This window comes from Triplophysa rosa, linkage group LG2 (assembly GCF_024868665.1).
Source record: "Triplophysa rosa linkage group LG2, Trosa_1v2, whole genome shotgun sequence".
Taxonomy (NCBI): Eukaryota; Metazoa; Chordata; class Actinopteri; order Cypriniformes; family Nemacheilidae; genus Triplophysa; species Triplophysa rosa.
The window spans coordinates 18890769-18909970 of record NC_079891.1 but is presented as its reverse complement, the minus strand read 5'-3'; the positions used below and the strand labels follow the sequence as shown (position 1 = coordinate 18909970).

At 36.3% G+C, this 19202-nt stretch overlaps 2 protein-coding genes across 4 annotated transcripts in view; one reads left to right on the top strand and one right to left on the bottom strand.

Moving 5' to 3' along the window:
- myo1ca (myosin Ic, paralog a) overlaps window positions 1-12103 on the top strand; it is a 26891-nt gene extending 14788 nt beyond the window's left edge. For all 3 annotated transcript variants that reach the window (XM_057362210.1, XM_057362204.1, XM_057362195.1), the window contains 28 exons: window positions 1-49; window positions 144-326; window positions 776-874; window positions 957-1070; window positions 1616-1687; window positions 1852-1971; window positions 2143-2225; window positions 2417-2522; window positions 3665-3745; window positions 3837-3928; window positions 4022-4116; window positions 4216-4262; window positions 4335-4415; window positions 4531-4636; window positions 4866-4983; window positions 5101-5214; window positions 5392-5468; window positions 5674-5742; window positions 5828-5912; window positions 6003-6162; window positions 6247-6330; window positions 6422-6515; window positions 6612-6670; window positions 6782-6917; window positions 7102-7172; window positions 7255-7352; window positions 8236-8335; window positions 9743-12103. The exon at window positions 1-49 is cut by the window's left edge and continues 32 nt beyond it. In XM_057362210.1, the coding sequence (XP_057218193.1) occupies window positions 1-49; window positions 144-326; window positions 776-874; window positions 957-1070; window positions 1616-1687; window positions 1852-1971; window positions 2143-2225; window positions 2417-2522; window positions 3665-3745; window positions 3837-3928; window positions 4022-4116; window positions 4216-4262; window positions 4335-4415; window positions 4531-4636; window positions 4866-4983; window positions 5101-5214; window positions 5392-5468; window positions 5674-5742; window positions 5828-5912; window positions 6003-6162; window positions 6247-6330; window positions 6422-6515; window positions 6612-6670; window positions 6782-6917; window positions 7102-7172; window positions 7255-7352; window positions 8236-8335; window positions 9743-9763 (2614 nt within the window). In that variant the 3' untranslated portion in view covers window positions 9764-12103. The remainder of the gene's footprint in view (window positions 50-143; window positions 327-775; window positions 875-956; window positions 1071-1615; window positions 1688-1851; window positions 1972-2142; window positions 2226-2416; window positions 2523-3664; window positions 3746-3836; window positions 3929-4021; window positions 4117-4215; window positions 4263-4334; window positions 4416-4530; window positions 4637-4865; window positions 4984-5100; window positions 5215-5391; window positions 5469-5673; window positions 5743-5827; window positions 5913-6002; window positions 6163-6246; window positions 6331-6421; window positions 6516-6611; window positions 6671-6781; window positions 6918-7101; window positions 7173-7254; window positions 7353-8235; window positions 8336-9742) is intronic.
- Window positions 12104-14102: 1999 nt separating this feature from the next.
- On the bottom strand, window positions 14103-16730 carry LOC130571327 (uncharacterized). The gene is made up of 4 exons (XM_057362220.1): window positions 16233-16730; window positions 16038-16139; window positions 15227-15436; window positions 14103-14736 (listed from the first exon to the last, which is right to left on the bottom strand). Exons 1-4 carry the CDS (start codon window positions 16392-16394, stop codon window positions 14281-14283), a joined length of 930 nt encoding a protein of 309 aa, XP_057218203.1. The 5' UTR covers window positions 16395-16730; the 3' UTR covers window positions 14103-14280.
- Between the last annotated feature and the right edge of the window lie 2472 nt (window positions 16731-19202).

Genomic DNA, 19202 nt, shown 5'->3' with positions numbered 1-19202 from the left:
CAATTCAAGTCGCTTTGGGAAATACATGGACATTCAGTTTGACTATAAGGTCAATTTGATCTTCTGAGTTTACCATAACCACCCGAGTCTGCTGGTCACTGTGACTGGAAACCTCTAACATTCTTTTTTTTTGCTTTGCAAAGGGGGCTCCAATAGGAGGTCACATCCTCAACTACCTGTTAGAGAAGTCTCGTGTGGCCCACCAGAACCACGGCGAGAGAAACTTTCACATCTTCTATCAGCTACTGGAGGGTGGAGACGACCCTCTTTTGAAGAGACTGGGGTTGGAGAAAACCAACCCACAACATTATCATTACCTAGTTAAGGTGAATGTTTATATTTAATGTATGTGTGGTGTGTGTGTGTGTGTGTGTGTGTGTGTGTGTGTGTGTGTGTGTGTGTGTGTGTGTGTGTGTGTGTGTGTGTGTGTGTGTGTGTGTGTGTGTGCGCGTGTGTGTGTGCGTGTGTGTGTGTGTACATTAAAATATTAAATATTTGAATGTACACACACTATTTAATATTACAACTATTAAATAGCTTTCCTGTAGCTCAGTGGTTAGAGCATGGCGCAAACAACGCCAAGGTCGTGGGTTCGATCCCAGGGGATTGCGCATGTTTAGGATAATGCAATTTAAGTCTCGTAAATGTAAATTAACAGTATGGACTAATATTTTGTTGTAGCAATGCCCCACCTACTCCCATATAATATGAAATAATAATATGTATGTAATATAAAAATATGAACTGTATGTAACAGACGTTCTCTCTCTGTCAGGGTAACTGTCCACGGGTGAGCTCCATCAGTGATAAGAATGGCTGGAAAGTTGTGAGCAATGCATTCACCATCATTGGTTTTAATGAAGAGGAGATACAGGTGCATACACACCTTGCACATTCACAGCTACAAATCTTGTATTAAAATGCTATATTCACTCACAAAGCCCCTCTTCTTTCAGGGGCTGATGGAGATTGTGGCCAGTGTTTTACATCTGGGTAACACACAGTTTGGTGAGGATGAGGAGGGTGAGACACACATCACCACTGAACCTCAGCTGAGATATCTGTCCCAAGTGAGTCAAGCACTCAAAATGAACATGCTCAATTTGTATTTATCAGTCTTGGAGATATTACTGTAAATAGGATCTAAATTGATCATTTATATAAATGTACAAAATGTGCAGTTTGTTTTATGTAAAACATTTTATGTAAAGCTATAGTGTTTTCAATGTAGCGGTGGTATATTAACTCAACTCAGAAATGTAGTTAGTAGTGTTGCTGCTTTTAGTTACTCCAACTCATTGATGCTTAAATCAAAACAGTTAAACGCGTGGTGATGTAAAAACAGGTAAACTGAAGTGAGGTAATGTCCTGTCTCAGATATCGGAGTCTGTCTGAACTTTATACAGTTTGATTCCAGTCTCATTCAATTCAATTGTCTCAGGTTTGTTGTGAGGAACCAACTGTTCTGATGAGTCTTGATTAAATAGGATCTTATTATGTTAGGCCTTTGTCACAGATACCTATTTCAGAATGAATCATGAGTTCAGCTTTATCTTGCTTGATGACCAACACACAAAGACACATGGAATGTCTCTTATTTTGTTTTCTCCACCAGCTGCTGGGTGTGGACGGGTCAGTTCTGAAAGAAGCTCTTACTCATAAGAAAATTGTTGCCAAAGGGGAGGAGGTAATATCATAATAGTGATTTTCTTCTGTCTCCATCATTTACATTCAGCACGTTTATGGTTTACTCAATCCACATGCATTCAGTCCATTAAAACACTGATTGTTTACAAATGACATTAAACAAAGATGCGTGCAGTTAATTCCCCGTCTGTGTGTTTATTTCAGATGATCAGTCCCTTGAGTTTAGAACAGGCGCTCTCTGCTCGAGACTCATTGGCCAAAGCCATATATGGTGGTGCCTTTGCATGGCTTGTCCAAAAGTTAAACCAATCTTTGGCCTTTAAGGTGTGTTCTTGCTTTCTTTTAATAAGAATTATACATTTACTTTGCTTAAATTGACCTGCTGTTGTACATATCATCTGTGCGTGTATGAACAGGAGCTTAGTTTGCTTCTTTGATTTTGTTGTGCCCACTAGTGGAATGATTGTATAATGTTTTTATGTGTGTGTTCCTCAGGATGAGGTCCACTACTCTAGCAAATGTTCTTCTGTTATCGGTTTGCTAGACATATATGGATTTGAAGTCTTTCAACACAACAGGTTTGTCTCATTTACTGCTTCTTTTATTGTCAAGTTTGCTGCTGAAGTAAGAATTCATTAATACAGATTATTTCAATTAGTTATGCACAGGATTATATACAGTACATTATATTATATAAAGCATAAACATGCGGACATGAGAATGGAAGAAGACACATTGATAAAGGTATTTCTGTCTTTACCGTCTGTAGTTTTGAGCAGTTCTGTATTAACTACTGCAATGAGAAGCTTCAGCAGCTGTTTATTGAGCTCACACTGAAGGGTGAACAGGAGGAATATGAGGCTCAAGGGATCGTGGTGAGTTTGTGCCAGGAAAATAATAAAACAATGTGTGTGTGTGAGAGAGAAATAGTGTATCTGAGAATTTTGCACTTTACGTTATTACTAACATTATATGGATTTTTAAATAAAATTTTATCCCGTCACAGCATCATGGTTATTATAGTTTTAAATTATTTAAATGTTCTTTTTATCATACAATTTAGTATAAATTCATTTAAATTAATTCTCACTTTACTATAGAAAAATACAATAACATGACCTTTTCGAGTAAGGGAAAGACAGAAAATGCTATAAAACAGTCTACTTGTGTTGTGTTTGTGTGTATGTGGGTCAATGACATATTGACATATAAGAATTTTCGACATTTCCCAGTTTTAAAATACAAATAAATATAAATCTATTGCAGTTATTCAAACATTAAGAATGTTGTGTACACATAATTTAATTTAAGAATAAAGTTTTAAACTAAGTGATTTTATGAGTTGGCCATAGCCATAAAAAAGTCATGTGCTGCGACTGTGATTTATCTTAAAATGTATTCATTTCCTTGACATGCGTACCATCTTTTTTTTTTTTTTTTACAAATCTTTAGTATGTAAAGTGTTTAGAAACAAAGTATTTGCATTTCTTTACATTTTGGTAAGTAATCATGTCATATTTTTGTTCTATAATTTTGTCTTCTTAAACACTTATTTTTCCTGAAAATCGCATACAACTGATATAAATGTTTTAAAAATACCATTCACTTAAGCAGACTGTATCAGAGATTCATATTTCAGCCACAAAAATGTGATATATTTTATTTTTTATTTAATACAATTATTGGTATTATTGGTCGCACCACATGATAAGTGGTTGTTAAACGTCATAGACCCATGTGGATAAACCTCCAAACAGAGAGATGGGGTAAAAGAGAAGTATTCTGTTACATATCTGAATGTGTGAGTGTACAGGTGTGTATGAATACTGTCTCATAGAGGGTAAAGTGACACTTCTCATTCAGCTGATTCTTTTCATCCAAAGCAACTTACAGAACACAACCAGAAATCAATCATATAACGCGATACATTTACGTTGCAATAAGAACATTTTTACTTTTCGCATTTGTGAATGGTTTCCTGTAGTGTAAAAAATGACATTCCCTGTTTTCTATTCAGTGGGAGAGAGTGGAATATTTCAACAACAAAATCATCTGTGACCTGGTGGAGGAGAAACATAAAGGCATCATTGCCATTCTGGTCTGTCCGTTTATTCGGAATATTCAGTATTTATGGTCATAAGTTAAACTGAACTGAACTGGATCTGAATGTGCTAATGTTTTTAACTCAGGATGAGGAGTGCCTAAGACCAGGAGATGCCAGTGACATCACGTTCCTGGAGAAGCTGGAGGACACACTAGGGAACCATGCCCATTTTGTTACGTAAGAGCACTATAGTTCACACACACATACTGTACGATGTACTGTACACTTTCCCATAACTGTCTAAAGTACGTATCATTGGCTAAATTCTAGTCATAAAATGGCCAATGGGAAGGTCCGCAAGGCAATGGGGCGGGAGGAATTTCGTCTGGCTCACTATGCTGGAGAGGTCAACTACAATGTAAATGGTGAGAAGACAACATCTGTCTGAAAATGTCTACTCACATCCATGCTTCCTGTGCTCAACGCAGTTTTCACTTGTGCAGTGACTTTTCTGTTATTTTCAGGATTTCTGGACACAAATAATGACCTGCTGTACAGACACCTAAAAGAGGTACAGTATGTTCACAGTGTTAGAGTGATGAATGTTTATGTGTCACTAAACCCTGTGTGTATCTTATTGCAGGTGATATGTCAGTCAAGGAATCACACTGTGAGTCAGTGTTTCCATTCAGAAAAATTGATGGACCAGAGAAGACCAGAGACGGTTAGATGAACTCAAACACACACACACATAAACATGATTAACTGTCATGGATGGGACTTTCCATTGAATTATTTTAATAATCTTACTAACACAAGTCTGATTGTCTTTTGCTCAGGCTGCCACACAGTTTAAGCTCAGTTTGGCTAAACTGATGGAGATTCTGATGTCTAAGGAACCATCATACGTCCGTTGTATAAAACCCAATGATGCTAAACAGCCAGGTATAGTAAATGTTAGAGTTACAGGCTTCTCTAATATTTGCTCTAATATAACTGTACTTAGCCAATTTACAAAATTGTAAAATCTACCCATAACCTCTGATAAAAACAATCCCTGATAAAAATCAACATTTCCATGTTGGCCTAATTATGATTTAACAAGCACACATACGGGAAAATAAAAAGTAAAGTTGCTTGTTTATCTCAACGCTCCCTCTTTCTGTTTCTTCAGGTAGGTTTGATGAAGTATTGGTCAGGCATCAGGTGAAGTATTTGGGTTTGATGGAGAATCTGAGAGTGAGGAGGGCAGGATTTGCATACAGACGAAACTATGAAGCGTTCCTAGAAAGGTTGGTGTCTATCATAAACAAAAAGTACAGTACTGTAAAGATTTTTTCATTACTAACAGCAGATAGGTTTATTAATGTCTCTGTTCGGTTTATTTTGGCGCGTGTGTGCTTGCACAGGTATAAGTCTCTGTGTCCAGACACCTGGCCAAACTGGCACGGGAAACAATCAGAGGGAGTCGCCATTCTGGTCAAACACCTCAACTACAAACCTGAGGAATACAAACTGGGCAGGTGAGACAGGAAAACGGGGAAAGGCAGGAAAATATAATGTACTGTACAGTGTAGGAAAGTAGAGGTGAAACAGAAAAGGGTGTAGTTAGAAGGTTGGTAGGTTCAGATGACTTCATGACATCACAAGGCACTACTTCTACTATATCTACAGATGCCCTTATTTTTATCTTTCTTTAGGTCCAAGATCTTTATCCGCTTCCCAAGGACTCTTTTTGTGACTGAGGATGCACTTGAGGCCCAGAAGCAAACCATCGGTAAGACAGAGGAAAACAATGATGATGATGAAGAAGAAAAAAATGTATGCTCTTTAACTATAACCACTTATTGGCCATATATTAAAAAATTGTTTAGAAGTTTATTTAGAAATGATTTTAACATATCTTTTGCACATGTGTTACATGTGGTGCTGTATAAATGTTAATATTAACATTACTAAAGGTTTATAATTGTTTTTTTTAGCCGTCACTGTGCAGAAATCCTGGCGGGGCTACAGGGAGCGAGCCAAGTATCATCGTATTCGATCTGCAGGTACAACAGAAGCACAAATAAAGCAAACCCAAAGACAAAAAAATAGCTTATTATTAAATGCGATACAATCTCTGTCAATGTTTAGTAATTGCTATCCAATCATGGTGGAGAGGGGTCAAAGGTCGCAGGAAAGCCAAGCATCGTAGACAAGCAGCAGATACCATACGCAAGTACGAGTGTATTGTCTGTTTGGGCGAACAGGTTTAAAGGTTGTGTCAATCATTTTGTCCATGTAATTTAGTGTCTTCACCCCATCACAGATTTATCAAAGGCTTTATCTTGCGCAATGAGCCCCGTTGCCCTGACAACGAGTACTTCCTGGACCACGTACGATACTCCTTCTTGATGAAAGTGAGACGGAATCTGCCAAAAAGTGTGCTCGACAAGAGTTGGCCAAGACCTCCACCTTCACTGACTGACGTATGCGAAAGCATAGATCAGCTCATATTTTCTTAAAAGGGTCATGTGTAGGATCTGAGAATGTCTCACTGTCTCCCCCTACAGGCATCTGAGCTCATTCACAGACTGTGCATACGCAATCTAGTCAATGACTACTGTAGGAAAATCCATTCCGAGTGGAAGAAGCAGGTACTTTATTTATAAAATGGAACATACGCACAGAGATACACAGCACTTACTGTACATAGATAACCATTTTGTCATCTCTCACTATCTGTAGCTGGAACAGAAGGTGGTAGCCAGTGCAATCTTTAGGGGTCAGAAGGAGTGCTACCCTCGAAGCGTTCCCAAACTTTTTGTGACCACCAGGCTAGGTAACACTTAAATGAACTATTAATAATTCTTTACAATGAAATACACATACATGCAAGGTAATAAAGACACCTAATGAGACATCTTTGCTCCCATAGAAACGGAGGAAATCAATCTCAAAGTATTGCAGACTCTTGGAAATGACAACAAAGTGAAGGTAAATGTGTGTGTTTATGTTTATGCATTTGGCAGACGCCGAAGCGACCTGCAGTGCGTTCAGGGTGTATATTATATTATGATTTCCTGTTGTCTTTCATTCCATTCTCAGTATGGTGTCGCCGTCATCAAATACGATCGTCACGGTTTCCGAGCACGTCCACGTCAGCTACTGCTGACCACTTCAGCTGCTGTGTTGGTCCAGGAAGCAAAAGTCAAACAACGCATTGACTACAGCACCTTGCTGGGTAATGTTACTGTAATACAGCTCACCCCCATTGTAGCTTGATAATAAAGAGGTTATTAATGTTTAATACTCATTTGCTACACCTTACAGAAATGTGGGGTAATCATACTCTTCCCTGGTACTTAACCTGCTCAATTGTTTTTGGTATCAAACTACCAATTCTGTTGTTTTGTTTTACTTTGCAGGCATCTCTGTTAGTTCCCTCAGCGACGGCTTCTTTGTTTTGCACGTTCCCACTGCTGACAGTAAGCAGAAGGTTAGAGAAGTAGGCTACTGTGGAGGTTTTTTATGCCCTGTGCTGTTTTTATGCCTTTGACCTTTTGCCATTTGTCCTCCAGGGTGACCTGGTGCTCCAATGTGATCATGTGATCGAGGCTGTCACCAAACTGGCTATCATGGCAGACAAGATACACAATGTCAACATCAGTCAGGACAGGTGTGTGTTTGTGCGTATGGGTGCACTGTACAGTATGTTTGTGTACACTCTTCACAGCGATGCCATAGAAGAACAATTTTTGGTTCCACAAAGAACCATTCAGTCAAAGGTTCTTTAAAGAACCATCTCTTTCTTACCTTTTTATAATCTTTTTATAAAAAGAACCCTTTTTCACCACAAAGAACCTTTTGTGAAACCGAAAGGTTCCTCAGATGTTAAAGGTTCTTTATGGAACCAAAAGGTTCTTCTATGGCATCAAAGAACCTTTTGAAGCACCTTTTTAAAGAGTTTTAGCCCTTCTCTGCACACATCTTTTAAATTTGAACTTCACTCCTCAATCTCTCATCCAGTACAGGCTTCATTTCTGTAAAATCGAGAAAAAAATATTAAAGAAAGATTAAATGTAACTAAATGTTTTTATTCTCCTCATGTCTATTGAAAAATGTACAGTTGCATATTTGCTTGTATTTGTTGAATTCATTGTATATTCAGTGGTCTGTTGGCCAATTTGCAAGATGTAAACAACACATGATCCAGAAGCGCTTCCTGTTTTAGTTTTTTATTATGACACAAACGTTAGAAAAAAATATGACCAACAGAACATTTAGAACTAAATCGAAATGTCGAACAAATCTTCATGATGAAAAAAGCTAAAAGAACTATAACAGTAAGTGCTCTGGACCAGTGTTGTTAAATGGTCTGAAATAGATTAGCAAAACTTGTAACATCAGGCATGATTATATTATTTTGTTGTTAAACTTACAGTATGTGTATTATTTCTATGCACAGTCATTGATTATCCACGTTTTATTATTAGTTATTTTGCTATTACATTGCTATAATCATATAATACATTCAAACTCTTGCACTTCTTGCCCTTTAGTATCAGGTTTGCAATAGCGAGAGGAAAGGAGGGAGTAATACATTTCACCTGCGGTCAGGAACTAAGTGTGATGAAAACCAAGAATGGACACCTCTCTGTGGTAAGAGCCACATACACATCGATGAGGAAACACAATGAAAATATTTTGTTAGGTTGGTTTTAGGACATGGAGGAGATTTCAGTGAGGTTTAATATCCACCTTTTTCTTGACGTCTCCACGGAGGGCGCCATTACCGTGAGTGACTTCCTGTTTGATGCTCCGCACTTCCGTTTTGTATTTGTTACTATGTTAGAGGACATTTCTGTTAATGGTTAAAAATAAAGTTTCTCGAAGAATTTTTGCGGGAAAATGCTGTAACAACAGCCACAGAAAGCTGAGAAAACCTTACGAACGAGTGTTACCACGTGACACAACAAGAGCGTAAAGTAAATAACATTTAAAGACAGCTCGGTCTTAGCTCTGACTACTGCATTCTGCACCTCTCAAAAACATCACAACATATTGTTTACTTAGTTACTTACTTTATTGTTATTGCATAGTACATCACTATTAACACATGAAGCATACATCCAGGGCTAAGTGACATTATAATAATTTATTATAATATGAAAATGAAGTTAACTTACAGTTGCGCTGTATTCAAACATATGTATTCACATTGGATGATGCAGGAAATACACACTATTTTAAAGTATTTTGTATGTAATGTATGTATTTAAGTGTATGTTTGGCCAAGTCAGCATTGTAGCTCTACAAATAAAGGCACGTTTAACAACACAGCAGCTGTATCGCTATATGACATACCAGAACCAGTCACACTGAAAGATCCAGATCTCTCCAATACTGCGTTATTTTATAAAAGATCCTACGTGATGTGATCAGGTTTATTTATATCTGGTGTGGGTATCAAAATATTCCCATTAGATTATGAATCCCCTGTTAAGAACACTGGGCTCAGCAACCTCCGCTTTAGAAATGTGAACTATTAATGGTTATATGGCAAAGAATTCGTCCAATGTTGAAGCTGTGTAAAGGGCTTTTATAAATTGAAAGCTCTTGGCCGTCTACATACATAAGACGATATATCAAATGTGCCTGCTGGCTGGAGTTTAATGCCATCTTCCCAGTAGATGTCGCTGACCAACTTCTTATGGTGAGAAACAAAGTTGTTTTTTACGGTCTAGGTTAAAAACTCATGCCCTGTGAAATCATTGAGACACGGCTCTTTGACATTATGCGGTTTTAAATTACATTAAAGTATTATAATGTCAGTTTAAAAGCTTTCAAGCTAACTCGGTAATGCCTAACTAATGGGATCAAGCGGCCATCCCGAAGTCTTAAGCATCAGCCCTATGCGCATACGCAAGGCATAATGGGTAATTTCGCGCATTGCGAAAAAGGTGGATAATGCTGACTTAAATATTCAGCAAAGCTGTTTGCATGCAACCAAAAACTATTAACCCCTACGTAAACCTTACTGTGAAATATCTGGTTCCTCTTTTCCAGACCACTCCTCAGATCTCATGATCAGCCAGTGACAGCTTACCAACAGAAGGAATCATGAGCATTTCCGAAGAGAGCTTTAGCCAATCACCAGACAAAGCCAGACAATACTTTGTATGCTTCAAACCAAAGCCACATATCAGCAATTGTATAATAATAACCCTTTGATGCACAAGCTATTGAAACCCCTTCTAATGCACAACGTGGGTCTAAAATGTTTTTTCATGCATGGCTGGGTTTTTGTTTTCGTTTCATCTTTTGAAATTAATATTATATCAGAATTTATTATTCCATGATCTATGAAATCCATGATTCATGAATATTATGAACATTTTTATTAGATTTTTTCCCCAGGATTTTGTGTGACCAAAATGACCCATGAATACAATAATGATTAAACAAAAAATAAAGACAACATTTTGTTAAAATATTCATTTTAGTTATTTAGACCAACACATTTTACACTTGAAATATATTTATTTTCCCCTTTTTCACACTTAACATATCATAACTGCTAACACTTATTTGAACTGTAGTCTATCTGTAGCGCAACTTAAGTGAATTGTGGTGACCAAATAAGAGAAAAAAATAGACTAATTAACATCACACATTTCTAGTGCCATTTCACATTGCTAACTCAGTGCTTACACGACTCACACAAATGACAACTACACATTTGGGCTCCTGCATCAGGACTAAGAATGACCTTATCTTCCTCATCCTGTTCATCACACAAGACTCTAAGACCATTTCAGCATTCAGCATCTAGAACGACTGGGACCAGCCATAATAACACTCTGGATAAATAAAATCACAAGAATATTTTCAAATGCACATCAAACAGTTGGTCAAGTACAGTACTTATATATTGTCACCATTAGACAGAAACCTTGTGTGTCGAAAACATACTTTTCAGGAACACTGACAGACATAAAAGGTGACCAATATCATTGATTTATGACAACAACAAAAAAGAAATATGGAGAGACAAGGTTTCTGCAGAAAAGCAACAATATATACTTGTAATATTCTATTCTATTTTGTTGATCTAGCTAACATTCGCTAGCTACAATAGAATATGGCAACATGTGTTTGGATCTCTTTCTCATTTAGTAATAGATTTCAAGGTCAAGGAAATCTTAGCCTAACATTCAAATATGGTTTCTAGTTATCTTTCAGAATATATCAAATATTTTCTGTGGTTAAAAACATGCATTCATTAAGTTGTGAAATGTGTGGTAGGAAAATATGCTAATATCAAAGGCTCCTATATCGGTAATTTTTGACCCATTTGTGTAAAATTGATGTAAAAATACAAAAACTGTAGGTAAGAAAAGGAAAGTAAAAAAAATCAATTTCACCTTGGAATTATCACTTTGGAAGGTTCTATCTTACATTTTTGTCAAAACTGTGTCATTTACATACAGTATTCTTATTCTGTGACTTATTTACACTGTGATGTTTTTTCTTTGTTTTTTACATTTTTGACCTTTTTATAAGAACACAACTAAGTTATCTACGAAGTCAAATGAAATGCAAAATCTTTTAATCTCGATATCTCAAAACTGCTCAGAATGCAGATAGAACCTGATCTTTATAAGGTGGCTAAAATTATTTCTGGAAATCAAAATCAAGATATTTAATGAATACCTGTAATATTAAATGATGAAATACGTTTTTTTTTCAAAGATTCAGCAAAGAAACACTCATCCGTGATTGAAATAACGTAATAAATGACTGCGGGTCATTTTAGACCCATGTTGTGCATTAGAAGAACTATTTTTATTCCACAAGTAAGAAATGGAAAAATGAAAATAACGATTTGTGATGATCAGAGTTAATTGAGGAATACCTGGAATACAAAATTATAAAATTAATTTCTTGCAAAGATATAGAAAATAAAGACTCTGTCGGGTTATTTTAGACCCATGTTGTGCATCAAAGGGTTAAAATGCATTTTTGTTTGTTCACTCTTTAGAATACCAAAACTTTGACTAAGGTTTAGGGTGCTTTTTAATGATGATTTTGTAAATGAATTGATGGTCATATTTTCTCTTTGCGTAATAATCAAATGAGATCTGTGCTACATATGTTATAGACTCAATCTTAAAGACAAACATATATTGTTTTAAATTATGTCATAAGCTACAGAAAAACAGAAGGTAGTAGACACCCAATCTGTCAGTGCAATATGTACTTTTTTGACAGTTATGCTTTTAAAAATTTGTATTGAATGCAATGTCCTGTAACAATATAGAGGCCTGTATCGTTGGTTTATACAATGCTGTGAACAAGTATTTGCCCCTTCCTGATTTGTCATGCTTAAATGATCCAGATCATCAAACAAATTTTATTATTACACAAAGAAAACAGAGTAAATACAAAATGCAGTTTTTAAATGATGGTTTTATTTATTAAGGGAAAAAACAATCCAAACATTTCTGACCCTATGTGAAAAAGTAATTGCCCCTAAACCTAATAACTGCCACGCTTAGCAGCAACAACTGCAATCAAGCGTTTGCGATAGCTCGCAATGAGTCTTTCACATTGCTGTGGAGGAATTTTGACCCATTCTTCTTTGCAGAATTGTTTTAATTCAGCCACATTGGAGGGTCTTCGAGCATGAACAGCCTTTTTAAAGTCATGCCACAGCATTTAAATTGGATTTAAGTCCGGACTTTGACTAGGCCACTCCAAAACCTTTATTTTGTTTTTTTAGCCATATAGAGGTGGACTTGCTGGTATGTTTTGGATCATTGTCCTGCTGCATAACCCAAGTGCATTTAAGCTTGAGGTCACAAACCGATGGCCGGCCATTCTCTTTTAGGATTTTCTGGTAGAGCGCAGAATTCATGGTTCCATCAATTATGGCCAGTCGTCCAGGCCCTGAAGCTATTTTTATGAAATGCTGTGTTAGTTTTACGGCAGATGTAATGGGACACACAGTTCTTTAGATGTTGTTCTGGGATCTTTTATGACCTCCTGGATGAGTCGTCGTTGTGTTCTTGGAGTAATTTTGGTACGCCGGCCACTCCTGGGATGGTTTACCACTGTTCCATGCTTTCTCCATTTGTGGGTAATGGCTCTCACTGTGGTTCGCTGGAGTCCCAAAGCCTTAGAAATGGCTTTTAACCCTTTCTAGATTTCAATTACTTTGTTTCTCATCTGTTCTTGGATTTCTTTAGATCGTGGCATGATGTGTTGCTATTTGAGATCTTTTAGACTACTTCAGTTTGTCAGACGGGTTCTACTTAAGTGATTTCTTGATTCAACGGGTCTGGCGGTAATTAGTCTTGAGTGTGGCTAGTGAAATTTAACTGTTATTCAATTCATCACAGTTAATTCATGATTTACTAAGGGGGGCAATTACTTTTTCACATAGGGTCAGAAATGTTTGGATTGTTTTTTCCCTTAATAAATAAAACCATCATTTAAAAACTGCATTTTGTATTTACTCTGGTTTTCTTTGAGTAATATTAAATTTTGTTTGATGATCTGAATCATTTAAGCATGACAAATATGCAAAAAAACTAAAAATCCGGAAGGGGGCAAATACTTTTTCACAGCACTGTATATTCATTAGACGCCAAAGAACCACTTTTCCAACCCGTGTTTTGGAACAGATCAGTTGCAACATGACGTAATCTGGGTTGGTCAGCATGTGCTCATACTTAGAAAAAGAAATGTTGAAATGGAAAAACTTTGTCACACAAATACACATACACTGTAAGTGCCTCTCAGCAATTTTATTAAATATTCATAATACAAATGGCAAAAAATATTTCACTGCTTTACATTGAAAATAAATACTGTATGTGTTCAGCACACATTTCATACATAAATAAAATAAATAATTTAATAAATAACACAAGGTGGAAAGTACAGGGGAAAGACAACGAAAGGGGATATAAAGTCTCATTCTGTCCTCTGATTGGCTGAATGTCAAGGGAGGAGGGAAGTGGGGTGTTTGGGGATTTTTGATTTTTGAGAACGGCTGACGAACTTGTTTTTATGTTTGTTTTGTCAATATGTCTAATATAAAGTGTGTACTGTTTAAAGTTCTTATCAATTTGAAATACTGCATAAACAACCTACAGTTAATAAAAAATCCAAAAAGGACAGAATTTGTTCTTGACTTTATCAGCTGATTAATACGGCTTGTTTAACATTAATAAAATTTGTTCTTTGTATATTTGGAACAAAAGCTCTAGCTGCCTGATCATGTTGTTACATATATTTTCCTGAGCCCCCTTATACATACTAATATAACACTTTCCACATCACAAATTCAGTCACATGTAAACAAACAGTAAAAAATCCAATAAATTAATATATAACCATACAGTGATAAAAGACATTCATTCTCAAAAATAACATAAACAGCTACTGTAACACTGTATAGTGGCATATAGATATGATTCATGTATTCAAGTGTACTCAACTTTGTGTAAGGTTTGTTAATACCTGTCTTGGTTTTCTTTGATTTAATTTTGTGATTCATTTTGATCACTTGGTTTTTCTTTGATTTCCTCTGTGTGTGCTCATGTTTGTTTAGCTTGGAGCACTGTGTAGTCGCGTGCCAATCTGCTCAAATACCTCTCTAGATCTCTCAGTGTAACATACCCTTTCAGATGCTGATACCAGCGGGACGACCCAGAAGACAGAGTTGTTCTCTGCTGCCTGTCCACAGACAGCTGGCTTTCCCCTGAACGAAGCACCGTTGATGTCCGGGTGGGTTTTGTAGATTTGGGGGTCACTGTTACTCCCACAGATGATTTCTCTGTTTTTGCTGAGAGTTTTGTGTTGGAGGCCTGGGTCGAGGTCTGAGTTGTGGAGCTTTGGGGAGCGTTGGTGTGGGATAGTGTATGTAGCTTCGTGCTGCTGTGTAGAGTGGTGCTTGCTGTGGATCTGTGCGTTGTGGGAATCCGACTAGAAGTTGGCGTGGAGTTTAAGGCAGAGGGTAATGGAGGATCCTGTTTGGTGATCAGACTCTCCAACTGCATGTAGAAAAGAGAAGAATGAGATTTAGTCTGTTTTCTTAATTAATAATTTCTTCATAATATCATCATTTTATAAAAATATGTATTCCTCGTCTACTGTAGAATCAAGCAGTGGTCTCTGTATAATCAGTGAATTTTGTGCAAGTAACAGTAACATTATGCATGTAGATCATGAAGCAGAACGGAAACACTAGTTTAAAAACACCAAATGCCAATATTTAAATTACTTTATAAATGCATAGAAATCATTTTCTATGCCCTACAAAAATCCCCTGGGAATTTTTGTTGATATTCCGGCAAGAGCCCCTTTGTTTTGTAATGGCAATAGCAGTAATGCATGATGATTTGATCTTCTGAGTTGTGAAATACTGTGACTAGTTTCTCTATTTAAAAAAGCAGCATAACAGTACATTTGCTCCACGGTGCCTAAGGGCATCATAAGAGCATTATATGTTTGAAAGGTGATCCAGCAAGTCCGCACTTGTACCTGAGAGTTGACTTGTCTCATTAAGTCCCGCAGATCTATTTGTAGACCCATAAAACTTTGACATAAGGTAGGCTGAGGCCTGCCTCGCTTATCTCTTCTCAGTTCTCTTCTATTTTCCTCTTTTTCTTTCTCTAGCAGCTGCCGTTGATCTTCCAGGTGAGTCCAGAAGGTTTGGAGGTGATGAGAGGCCAACTGCAAACGCTTGATGTCCTAAACAAAAAACATTCTGTTAACACCCACATCAGCACACGCATGCATTCACAAAATGACTGGAAGGTGATTTTTTGTAAGAAGCAGTTTGATACTTGAGATCCTAAAATATGTGTCATATCCTGTAATATATTATCATGGCTTTGATCAAATTTTCAGGTGGATTTTGTGAATGAGTAATAGGAGTGACATTTCTTTTACTGTTGTAAATAGTTGGATAAGCTCATGGACTTCCTTCCGCGAAGTTAACTACTGTACTAATAAGCTTAGTTCTGAATTAAAATGATTAAATATGAACTACTTTTGACAGCAATATTTGATTACAGTATAAAATGTGCAAATTGTAACATTAAAGAGCTATTTAAATAAATATCTATAGAATTGAATAATAAACCAAATTGCTTGAAAATATATTGTTAGATTTATGAGAGATATGCGTTCTTTTTGTAGATTTATGTGGGAGGATAAAACCTATGTCAAGCCAAACCCGAGAGATTTTGACAACCTTTCAACATAATAAAGCATCATAATAAATGATCACCTAATTGAATTTTATCACTCCTAAATATGCAAAACAATCAAAAGTGAAGTGCAAACACACCTGCATTTGTAGCCACATTTGATAACTGACAGTGACAGCTGGTAAAGTGCTTAGCATTATTTCCCTGTATTCAAAGAGCTCGTCGCCAAACATCTGTTGTTTCTGTCAGAAAGGTATAGGGGAAAGAGTCAATATAGTATTTAAAAAAGATATTGTCCAATGATTTATCTGTGTAAATAAAAAATATGCTCTTACATATCGAGTCAGCAGTTTTTGCACACGTGAGCGAATAGTCCGTGTGAGACGCAGTGAATGAGAAAAGGTCAGCGATCCTCTCTGGCCAAAAGGAAAGGAGGAGCTCTCAAACGGCATGCACATCAGGAGGATGCACAGAACAGACAGACACCGCCACATCATCTGAGAGAAAGGTATTCAGTTTCAGTTATATCGTCACAAAACTTCGGCAGCATATATTCTTTAAAATACTTTTGTTCATATTTAACATCAATCATCCTGTTTGTACAACCTGGCATAATTGAATACTCTCTGCAAGGACGAACACTGGAATATTTTAAAATGATCCAACATAAAACGTAGAAAGCGCCAGCTTAAATAAACGCGACAAACATGACATTTTATATATTCTATTTGACAAAATCAATGCAAATTGACCCCAAACAGAGGACTGAGATTGCAGTGAACTCAGTGATGCTGTCAAACTCGTTGCACCTGTCTCAGCCCTTACGAGTCAAGTTTATCAGCTGTTGCCCACCAAATAACCTTTTACTAATACTTAAATTTAACAACTGCTTAGACTAGTCCATAAATCTCGCTTCTGTTCTGCTGTAGGTTTTGGTTATTTGAAAGATATTGGCGCTCACCTCTGTATGAATATATCAGCGCTTGATCGCTCAATCGTTCTCAGTGATGTGAGGTGATGGGGTATCTGACACATCTTTATATCATTTCCTCTGAGACAAATTTGCGTTTCTGTTTCGTTCTTGACGGGACTGCCGTTTTTGGTTCTCCTTTTTTGTTTCAGCACTTTAATGAATTACTCAAGGAGTTCCAAGAATTACAGTAGAGACTTGTTGGGGGGTAGCCTACTGTACTGTCATGCATATTACGACTCTTATTCTAATCATTGTTATATGGTTGTTTATAGAAATGATTACACATAAACCATAAATATATTTATTGTGTTCGTTTTCTTTTTTTAATAAAAACGTGTATATTTAAATAAAATATCAAATTTGGTATGGGAGATGAAAAATCACAATAGTAGCAAGAGGAAAAAACTACACGTATTTGTAAAGAGCAGACAGATTCATTGTACCACAATCACAAAAATGTAAATTCAATATTAAGGCTAGCACTCTTTGAGTGCATATCTCCTGCAAATAAACATTCTCGTTCTCGTATTTTTAATTAACAGCTGAAAAATAAAATACAAATCTGTTTTATTACATTTGATTTCAAATGTAAAGAGTTTTGCACTGGCAGGCTGATACTAATTGTGTTTTGGGGTCTGCCTTGCTCTGACTTTCCCCATGAAAACCGTTACATGGGAAAAAATCATACGACAGTCACTTTGGGGAAGACCCTCCCAGGCTTCCTACATGTTCTCTCTATCTGACGTTGCTTTACTCAACTGCTGTTTCTACAAGAAAATGAAATTTCTGTTTTGCTCCAGCGAAATGCAGCTGGAGAAGTTCACAAAAAGTACCTCCACAAATCATGAGACCACAAAATGTAAGTTCGAAACATCTTTACCTAATCATACAAAATCAAACAAAACCGTTTTCACTGGCTCTTGACTTTCAATGCATTGCAAAATTTTGATCAGAGCTGTGAATGTGATTAATTCATTAATATTTATTCTTTGGCAGATCTCAGTAAATTTGTTATGTTCTTTAGATTTGTTTTCAGCGTATCACACTTCTCCCCTTTTTCTTTTTTTCAGTTCTGTAAATAATCGAAAATAGCACTCTGTAACTGATATGTCTGCAGCTGAAATGTGTGTTGAATTTTAAAATTAAATTATAAGTTATAAACATAAATTTACTGTTTATTGGTTAACTTGTGACACACAACTAGTTTGGTTTATTTGCATATAGGTATGTATTTGACAGCAAATATTTAAAAACTAACAAGTAAGATAAATCTCTCTTATGTTGTTTTATATTATTAATATATAGTAGAATAGAATAGAATTAACTGTTTTCTAAATGTTTCATATGTCACACCATAGGACACATGTACAGTATATTTGTCAACTATCCATTTACATATCATGTGTGTTACAATGAAGTATGCAGCTGTTGTTTCCATGTTAACATCAAGAATACTAAATAAACTTGAGTTTTTGATCTTGCTGATCCAGCTGTTTGAAATTCTGTAAGCTGCTGGTTGACAGGTAAACACATTTTCCACATTAATGCTTTCTTTATATTGTTGTTTGCTAACAGCATTTCAGACCTGGTCGTCTGTGTTAAACAACGTTTTTAAATAGAAGTAAAAGTACAGGTAAGTGCAATACGGTGGATTGTTGTTTTCTGACAGAAATGGAATTCATGCAACAATAAAAATCGGACAGAAAAAACTCCCTGTATTATTCTTGTACATTCCCAATGTATACTTAATTACTGAGATTCACACTCTTTCATTCTGTCTAAACTGGGATATCCAACTACTAAAAAACATTTTTTTCTCTCTCCCTCCTATGTTTTTGAGGGAATATCCATTCTAACGCCACACAATTTCGTTTGCTGTTGAAAAAAATTAGACGTGTATCATGTGGCTATGTCATTTGAAGTAATTCATATGAGCACCTTTAACAGAATTGATACATTTTTACCACAGCTGCTATTTGGGTAATATTTATAGATAAGAGAGTATCTGAATAGAAATGCTGTGGTATAATAGGTGATGTAAAACCACAGTTGCACTACATGTTTTTCTTAGTTTTGGGTTGAGCAACACTTCCTTCCACTGCGGGCTCTCTCTCTCTCTCTCTCTCTCTCTCTCTCTCTCTCTCTCTCTCTCTCTCTCTCTCTCTCTCTCTCTCTCTCTCTCTCTCTCTCTCTCTCTCTCTCTCATCAAGGCATTTGCCTGAATGTTTGAAATTACAGTAGTTATGTGTAGAAAAATATAACTGTACCAACACATTTCTTACATTTCAAATATTTTATCATTTACATTTTATCAGAATTACAAATGTTTTAA